Genomic DNA, 10,141 nt, shown 5'->3' on the forward strand with positions numbered 1-10,141 from the left:
TTTTAGTTATTTTTATTTACAAATACAATCTTTTAGGTTTAGTAATTACTAGTTTATTTTATTTTTCAAATCAAATTAGATTAGAGATAAAAGAAAAAAGATTTAGCCCTTCGGGGGATCTCTTATCCTCTATCGCATTCTGCACTTTACACACTTTTGAACCCTAGTTTTTTCTCTGAGTCATGAGCAACTAAGCCTCCTTGGTTAAGATTCAGAGCTCTATTTATTCTATAGATTAATACTATTGCTACTCTATTTTAATTAATGTATTGATTTAATTTTAAGGGTTACTTTCGTTCTTTATTTTATGAATTTGAGTGTATTAGAAAATAACTCGTATTCTACATAAATTCTTATTGATTTTTGGAAAAGTTATCTCAATTGAATACTAGCTTGAAAGTAAACTCCTTCTAACCGCTAATTGTTTGGACTTAACGGGATACGTGACATATAATCTTCTTATATTTGAATAATTAGGATTTTTGTGGCTAATAAACTAGAATTGAACCTAACCCTTTAATCTATATTAAGTGACCAAGGAATTGACTGTTGATTAAGTTAGAAGAGAATAAATTACTAAGGAATTAGGATTTAGTCAATTACAGTTTGTCATGAAATAAATCTCATATGAATAAAATAGTCGGTAAAAAACATAAATCCGGAAAAATAAACATCTCTAGAACCTTAACTGTTCTCTCACATATTTCTCACAACCTATTTACTATTTGCTTTCCAAACTCTTGAATTACTGTTTAATGCTTTTGAACCTCAAAACATCATTTTCTGCTTGCCTGACTAAGTGAGTCACTCGAGTATTGTTGCTTGGTCCATCAATTTTCGTAGGATCGACCATCACTCACCTGAGATATTATTTGATACGACCGATGTACTTACCAATTGGTTTGTGAACTTTAAAATTCCACACCAATGACCACTTCGTTGATCGTTGCTTGGCTAAAGACACTCCTTTTCTTCACCCGGTCGGACTCCGATTTCTCAAACTATTTTTATATTCTTGACTATTATCAATGTTTATGTGTACAGATTTTTGCATAAAACTTGTCCGAGAAGAACATCATTTACTTGAACCATCAATATCCAACTCCCCAACACGTTCAACAACTTCATCATCATTTTCATCGTTGTTATCAACACTTATAACGCTTTGATATGTATATATTCTAACTCTACTTCGTCCAAAGCGAAAGAGAGAATGAGGAGGACCGGAGACGGTACAACTAATTTTGGGATTAAGATTTTTTTTTTAAGGGATCTAAGGACCAAATTGACAAAAATAAAATTATAACTCACACATCAGCTGGTCGTTATGATGCCAACGTGACAGTAGTAAGTTCACATCAACTTGTTGATCATGTCTCATTAGAAAAAAGTTGTCCAAGGACCAAATTAAATTTTGGAATACAATTTTAGGGATTAAGTTGTGTAACTTTAAAGTTCAATGACTACTTTAAAATTATAGTGTAACTTCAGGAACCAACTTAAAACTCATCTCATGTAACTTCTATCTAATTCTCTTTATTTTTTTATGTTTTTGGTTTATTCACATTTTTTATTGTATTTCAATATTAGATTTATTCTTTTTTTCACTCCATCTACGCATATGGTGTATAACAATGAACCAACGACACTACCAACAACAACAATAGCAACAAAGCCTTATCCCATTAAATAAGATCAGCTATATAAATTAGACGAAACAATTAAATTCTATCATGTATTATCTCTATAATAAGATTGTTTATACACGTAAATTTTTTTGACTATTTCATACATGATTTTTTTGAATATTTTTTTACCTTTCGATTACCTATTGTTTAGGTTTTATCTCATCTATTCTCCTAATTGAATATTCTACCGATTTTCATCCTAATGTCTAAATTATTTGAGAGAAATTTTTACTATCTTTTAATAATAGACACTTTATTTAGTCATTTTGCTATGTCTTTTATTTCAAATAAAAAATAAATAAATAAATAAAACACTTTACTTGCAGCTACAAATTCAAATAATGTAGTGTTCCTATTTATGACTATACTAGCTATAATTCCCCTTCAAACTCAATCATTAAATTTTTGGCTCACAAAAATTAACATATTTTAATTGGAACACTCATACCAGTTTTTTAACTGAAACATTTTTAATGTATCCAAAATAAAAAAAGACATCTTAATACGCAGGACAAGAATATCTATATACTATCATATTTATCCATTGCCTTGATGCCTTCTCTTTAAAACTCCCTCATAACTCGTGAAGTCCTTGATTTTTATGTTAACAGTGCTTGTATTAGTATATATGCAAATGACACCAAACAACAGTTTTAATAAATTACTTTAAAGGTCAAAACAGAATAAAATATTTAGACACCAAAATGCAATTTCTCTAAGCAATTTCCTTTATTTATTATTATAGATAAATGATGATGGGATAAAGAAAATAAAACAAAATAGATATACATATATGTTATTTCAGTCCAGCACGGAGAAGCAAAGAAAATATCTGTTTCATGCGCATGCTTCAAAAAGAGACTTCAAAGGGTGGCGAACACTCCTCATTATTTTTTAAGTTAATAAAATTAAAAATATTTAACTTTCACACTGTATTAAGGGAATAAGGGTGGCTAGCATTTATAAATCTGAATTTAGACACACCCCATTAAAGTAACATAGGCCATCAATGATGTCATAAGCCTCAAATTCAGTTAGGACCATAAGATTCACAGCATTGGTTCAATGTAATTTGGATAACAAGACAAAAAGCTTAGTCTTTAAAGTCGCCCATTCATTGTACTGAAACAGATTTTTTAAATTGACTCATAATGGAAAAGTCCAAAATTCTCCAACCACACGATGATAATGAATGAATAAATCAACAAATGAATGACTGCGCATATAATCATGTTGTAGTTCCAGCGTTTTTCTCGTGTTGCTTGTCCCTATCACAAGCTTCATTCTATAAAGTATATCATCAATAAGATAAAAAGGATAAATAAATAACAAGTTGTATGTATTTAGAAAAGATAAATTTTGTTGCTGTCTATGTCTCTAACACAGTACTTCCACTCATTTTTATCAACATTTTTAATAAATAAAAATCTTATTTTATAAGGAATTATTATTATTATTCCGCCACGAAGATATAAAGATAGTTTAAGATATAAAGATAAATTAAACTAATTATAATAAATCTTTTTTGGGAAGAATGAAGTAAGATAAAAAGAAATAATAATAACTAGAATGTTTAAGAAAACTGTATATATAATATTAAGAGAGTACTAGTTAAACAATAATTATTTTGAACAACATAAATAATCATCAATTAAAAAAATATATTACACCATAATTTAATGTTATTAATTAAATTTAAAATTAACGAGCCTGCTACACATACAAGCCTACAAGCAAACAAGTTGGCCCAGCCCAAACAGAAATCACGCGCATGAAGAGAGATAACATGGCGCGTCAAAATCACGCGCTCAACATTCGAACGGTTACGTATGGCAGACTCTTCCACTTCTTCCACTTCTTCCATTTCTCAAGGCGCTTTCAAAACAACGAAACCCTCCCATTTTCGAGCGAAAATCAAGGTTCAAAATATAGAAATCGTAGTTCGAAAACTGCATCAAAACACCATCAAACTCTCTGTGAAGAATCTGAAGAAAAAACAAACCAAGAATACTCAACGTAAGTCCATTAAAATACTGTATATTTTACTTTTCTTCTACGTCGTTCTTCTAGGGTTTACTATTACTCTTGCTTCTTTGTTACACTGTTCTAAGTTATACGTCGTTCTTCTAAGTTCTACGTCGTTCTACGTTGTTATTCTAAGTTCTCCTGCTATTTTTGTTGATTTTTGGAGGTTTATTCCGTAGATTCGGGGGTGTAAACTGCTTAACCTTGTAATGTGGCTTGATATTGAAGCATGGTTGAGTGATATCTGACTGATATCTATATGGATGTATCTGAATAATATCTATGGGTGTATCTCACTGTAATCAACGGGTGTATCTTGTTTGATATCTTTGGGTGTATCTGAATAATATCTATGGGTGTATCTCACTGTTATCAATGGGTGTATCTTGCGGATATCTTTGGGTGTATCTGACTCATATATATGGGTGTATCTTACTGTTATCAATGGGTGTATCTTATTGTTATTAATGGGTGTATCTGAGTCATATATATATGGGTGTATATTACTGATATCTTTGGGTGTATTTTTAGTTTCAGAGAAAATGGCAGCAAGAAACCAAACTAAAGACCTTAAATGTGCCACACATCTCCTGAATGATAAGTTCAGAAACATGACTGAGGAGAAGAAGGCGATTGTGAGGGATCTTGGATTTGGTGGGTTGATGCACATCCCACCACTGAGGGTGGATCACCAACTCTTAAGGGAGCTGGCAAACAACTTCAAACTTAGGGAGAACAGACTGAAGACAGGATATGGTTCTTTCCAAATAACCCCAAAAAAAATAGGTGATGCGCTTGGCATCAATGCAACAGGTAATTAGCTCAAAATTATAGGTGCATATTAAGTTGTTGCTTGGGTGTATATTAACCTGATGCTTGGGTGTATTTGAACCAACTTGGATGCTTTGTTGTCTTCCTTTTTGTAGGAGATCTATTTCCTGAGAAAGTTGACTATAAGAAACTTTCTGATGATGACAAAATAATTTATAGAAGATTCCAGGGTAAGACCCTCAAAAGTCTTACCGATGAAATGATGGAAATCGGCGTTGGCAACGAAGAGGAACGCCTGATGTTCAAGAGGAGGTGTATTTAAGTTGATGCTTGGGTGTATTTGAACCGACTTGGATGCTTTGTTGTCTTCCTTTTTGTAGGAGATCTATTTCCTGAGAAAGTTGACTATAAGAAACTTTCTGATGATGACAAAATAATTTATAGAAGATTCCAGGGTAAGACCCTCAAAAGTCTTACCGATGAAATGATGGAAATCGGCGTTGGCAACGAAGAGGAACGCCTGATGTTCAAGAGGATATTCATCCTCTACATACAGATGGCGTTCCTTTTGCCAACGACGATAAACAAAATATCGCCCGTGCACCTGGCCCCAATTTTTAAGATGGACGGCATATCGGAGAGAAACTGGGGGGCATGTTTTGACCTTCATGATCAAGGGCATTACAGACTACAAGGAGAAGAAGAAGAAGGCAATTAATGGCTGCCTCTTCGCCCTGATGATAATCTACTTTCATCTTTCAAAAAACAAAGGCAAGAACAGGGTTGAAAGACCACCAAAGCCATGGATTGCCAACTGGACTAAGGAGCAGTTGGTGGAAAGAATGAATGCAGAGAGAGAGGAAATTTTGGTGAGTAATCATAATAAGTTGGTGTATTTTATTTACCCGAATGGTGCTAACTAAAATATCTCATGTTTTAGGGGATTGTGAAGATGGCAGAGACAAGAGAAAAAATGAGAAAAAAAGAAAAAAAAGAAAAAAAACAAGAAATAAAAAAAACAAAAAAAGGAAGGCGAGCCCAACATCGTCTTCGGAGACAGAAACTACTGACAGTGACACTTCTACCTCTGAGTCTGAGACTCAAGAAGACTCAGAGGACTCGGGAATTAAACACCCCGGCAAAAAGGGGAAAAAGTAAGTACCATACTTGGGTGTAATTTCTTTTTCGGTTTGGGTGTATTTTGTTTGTCCACGTTGGGTGTATGTAGCTTATTAAGCAGGGTGTGTTTCGTTTGCTGCGTTGGGTGTATATTGTATATTTAGTTGGGTGTATCTCGTGAATCCATTTGGGTGTATTTTTAGTATGTTCTAAATGACAATTGTTTGCCTTCCAGAATGGACTCAAGAAAAAGAAAGCAGAGGCAAGAGGAGTCAGATTCTGATTCAGAATCTGAATCTGAACCAAGTGATGAGTAATGTCCTGAAATTATTACTCCTTTCTTTTGGCTTCTTTATAAAGATTTTGTGTATTAACTGAGGTGTCTTTTATTGACTTATAGGAGCGAAGAATCATCACCTGTGGAGAAGGAGAAGAAAAAGAAAAAAACAAAAACAACACCAAAAAAGTAAGCACTTCTTTGGATAAAATATTCTGTGATAAAATTAATTTTTTATTTCTGATTCATACTTTTTTTTCCACCCAGAACACAATCAAAAAAGAAAAAAGTTGTTGTAGAGGATTCATCTCCTGAAGAAGATCAATACTTTGATGGGTACAGTACCTCGTAAGCTATATTACCGTCTATCATCGTAATTATTTTTGTTAACGTCTTATTTTATGAATGTAGTGAGACATATGAAATATCGAGTGACGAACTTGATGAATTGCTAGGGGAAAACGTTCATAAATCTGCTGCAGAGGGGTATGTCTTGCTGGGCTGTGTATTTGAGATTTTGGTGTCTTTTGTTTGCTAATAATTGTATCTTGTTTCGCAGGGAGAACCAAGCTGACCTGCGATCGACAGAAGGTCGATATGTCTCCTCTGAAACGTAAGATGCTTTATTTAATAAAATCTTGTTATCATGATTTGGGTGTATTTTGTGGAACCATTTGGGTGTATCTTGTTGATCAAGTTGGGTGTATGTTGTTTATTAAGTTGGGATATTTCGTTTGTTGTTTTGGGTGTATATTGTCCATTAAGTTGGTTGTATCTTGTGCATTCATTTGGGTGTATTTTATACTTGTCTCTTATTTTGTCTGAATAACATGAAATCTGTTTAGACTACCGGCTGTGAACTTGGGAAGTGATGATCCTTCCTCTCAAGGACGCACAGAACAGAGTAGTGTAAACCAGCCGTCTCAGAGCATGTAATTTCTCTTTCAAATAACCGTTACTTTTGTTCTTCTAATAACTTCTACTTCTAATTCTGTATATATTTTTTTTAGAAAAAAAAGCCCTTTATTATTTTATTCAAGAAAAAAAAGGCAGCAAAAAAAAGCAAAAACTGCAAGTATGTAAGTTCTCAAAAAACAAAGCCCGTCTTCTTTTTGAATTATTCGGGTGTATTTTTTGATCTTCTTTGGGTGTATTTTAGGTTGACTCCGTCTGATTCGAATATGATGGTTGTTAGGGGACAAACGCCGTCGGAAGCGCTTGCAATGTGAGTTTTCCAAGAATATTTCAACCTTATAACCTTATTATTTTCAAATACGTTGTTAACCTTTCATTTTTATTCTTGTTTAGAGTCCCGATCCAGTTTTTTGTGCCGGCATCCCAACAAACAACCACTGACGCAGATTTCGAACCAACCCCTATGCTACAGATTGAAGGGGCTAGAGAAACGTAAGAAAATAGTATTGGGTGTATATTTATTTAGGGTTTGGGTGTATATTTAATAACAGTTTGGGTGTATATTCTTCCTGATTAATTTTGTGTAACTGTGCAGCACTCCTGAAACCCCCAAACAACTTCAAGAAACAACACCCAATCTTCCCCCAGCTCCAACAAAAATGTAAGTTCATTAGACTAAAATCAATCTTTGCTTATCATCCGTATATTCTTATTCTTACTCTTGTTCTTATACATAATGACGCAGTCATCCAGACGCAGAGGACGCTGCTGCCCTGTTGATGATGGCACGGACAGCAAGCTATGTTCCTAAAACAGATCCGGGGATGCCATCATTCAGCCTCGGATTGACAGATTCAAGCCAGGAGGGGGCGTCGACGCAGGAGACAGAAAGGGAAAAATCTCCAGAAATTGCAACTATGCTAGAACAATTAGACAGTTTGATCCAAAAATTAGCAAGCAGTGCGGCAAAGGGAAAAGACGAAAGTCCACAAATTCAGAGGGAGACTGGGGGAGAAAGTTCTGCAAAGTTTGAAACTCCTGGGGGAATAAATCAAATTCCGGATGATATGAAACAAAAGTGCTACATCTGGGGGACGAGACTGAAGGAAGATGCAAAAGGCGATACTGACGAGTATGAGGAGATATGCACTCTGATTGGCCAAGGAGAATACATTTTGATGAGAACGCACCTTGCATCCCTCCAGGCAAAAAGTGATATAGAATCTCAGGTAATTTTAGACTAACATTAATGTTTTTACACCAAAGTCAACTGCAATATTTATTAATTTAAAATTGATTTCTAGATTGTATCTGCCATCTGCCTCATCCTAAACCAGAAAAAGGAAAAGAGGTTTCAGGCACAAATATACTATCTCCCCCCCGATATTGTGGTAAGTGTTACTTCTACGAACTTTGGGTGTATTTTATGCATTGATTTGAGTGTATTTTTTAGCTTAGATTGGGTGTATGTTGTGTATTTTCGGTTTTTCATTTCTTGTATCGCAATTCTTGCAGAGCATGGCACTTTCGGATCACCCAAGGGGGGAATTCATATCCCCGAAAACAAAAAAAGAATTCAGGGTGGAAGCCTACCCGAGTTTCATTCACTTCATAGATAGAAAAAAATTAAGTTCGCATCCATATGTAAGTTTTTGTTTCGTAAATTTGTTAGTACGCTTATTTACTTATATGCCAAAAAAAATAACAGACCGTTGAAATGTGGCAATCCTTCAGATTTTTGCTCCTGTTTGCCACTCGGGACATTGGTGGTTATGGCTGATAAATACAAGAAAGCGGAAATGTCAAATACTTGACCCGCTACACAAAAAAGCTCCAAGCGATGAGAGAAAGGACATTAATAAATTCACTGTAAGTTGCCTCTGTCTTCTTTACTTTAATAGATAGGTCTATTTTGAAGGTTGAGTTGGGTGTATATTCCATATTCAGTTGGGTGTATCTTGTCCATTCATTCGGGTGTATTACTGATTTGTTTTGGTATTTAAGGGATATGTATTTTCAAGATTGATAACATATGCCGGCGGGAAACCTCTCGAGAAAGGCGAGAAGGAGAAGGAAATTAAAGCATCATATGTTAAAATATCAGGACAAAAAACAAGGTATAAATTTGTGACTGTGAACATTAAACTTTCCTAAATGAGATTTGTAATTTATTTTCTTCGTTTTCAGCTATGACTGCGCTATCTACGTAATAAAGTGGCTTGAGTTAATTGAGCCGGAAAACATTAAAAAGGGGAAGTATGAATGGGATAATTGGACACAGGTAACTGTCTTTAGAACTATATAACTCTGTATTACTTTACTGAATTAATATTTCTGTTTAAACATAACATACTTTTTAATTGTAGGAGGAGGTGGACCACTATAGAGTGGAATATGCTTCCCGGATACTATTCAGTGAGATGAATAAACAGAGAGATCGGGCAATTAGAGAGAGTAGTGCTATAAGGCTGTCGAAGCCATCCTCTGTATTATTGAGTCCGTTTTGTCAGATTAATTCTGCTGATATAGAAACTGGGTAGTTTGTAAATTGAACAAATGATGTAAATATTTGCCATTTATCAACAACTTCTATTCCATGTATATTTTTTCCCATAGTTAAACTATCTGTGCTGGTAAACTGTCTGTGATGTATTCAAAAACTGTATTACAGGTGGTAAAACATAAAGCAAAAAATCAAGGCATACGCATATTATAAACTGTTACACCCAACGCAAGTCTAATAATACACCCGAGGTTGAATAAAATATACATCCAATTGTCTGTGCTGTATTCAAAATGAATGAATTACATGTACTAAAATATGAAAAAAAACATCAACTGAAATATACGCCCATAACCTGTGAATTTTTACAGCTTTTGTTCTATATGTATCTATATATGTGTCTATATGTAAATTGTGAATTAACAAAAATACACCCAAAAGAAACAGAGCTTTTACACCCATACTCTTTATAATTATACACCCAAAGAGTTATCCCCTGCTGCTGGTACCCTGAGCTGATAATTTATAACTTGTCCCTGATATTGGCTGCAATTTGAATGCGCCGCTGATGCAGCATCAAACAGGTTTATTTGAATATAACACTCACGCATTAGCTAAACTATTAACTAGAAAAATAAACTCAATCGCCACAAATTTAAAGAACATTACATTTACCTCACTTAAAACTTTCGTCTTCTTCTTCTTTGTGGCATTTGCAATCTGTTTCTCCAGCTTTGAACCTAGCCTGTTTTTTGGACGTCCTCTTGTTTGAATCCTTGGCGGGCTTTGAAGCTCGTTAACGGATTCCAAGTTGGCGTCTTCGTGGGATAAAGAAGATGTCCC

The 10,141-nt window shown here is 34.4% G+C and overlaps 1 protein-coding gene across 1 annotated transcript; it reads left to right on the plus strand.

The window, feature by feature from the left end:
* Positions 1 to 3,451: 3,451 nt before the first annotated feature.
* On the plus strand, positions 3,452 to 9,335 carry LOC110274863 (uncharacterized). The gene is made up of 17 exons (XM_052253394.1): positions 3,452 to 3,704; positions 4,245 to 4,526; positions 4,865 to 5,194; positions 5,256 to 5,313; positions 6,292 to 6,366; positions 6,440 to 6,493; positions 6,726 to 6,812; positions 7,040 to 7,105; positions 7,189 to 7,287; positions 7,391 to 7,456; positions 7,541 to 8,024; positions 8,100 to 8,186; positions 8,311 to 8,439; positions 8,530 to 8,664; positions 8,800 to 8,912; positions 8,983 to 9,076; positions 9,162 to 9,335. The coding sequence occupies exons 1-17, from the start codon at positions 3,518 to 3,520 to the stop codon at positions 9,333 to 9,335; spliced, it is 2,520 nt and encodes an 839-aa protein (XP_052109354.1). The 5' UTR covers positions 3,452 to 3,517.
* The last annotated feature ends 806 nt before the right edge of the window (positions 9,336 to 10,141 follow it).

This window comes from Arachis duranensis, chromosome 8 (genome assembly GCF_000817695.3).
Source record: "Arachis duranensis cultivar V14167 chromosome 8, aradu.V14167.gnm2.J7QH, whole genome shotgun sequence".
In the NCBI taxonomy this organism is placed as follows: Eukaryota; Viridiplantae; Streptophyta; class Magnoliopsida; order Fabales; family Fabaceae; genus Arachis; species Arachis duranensis.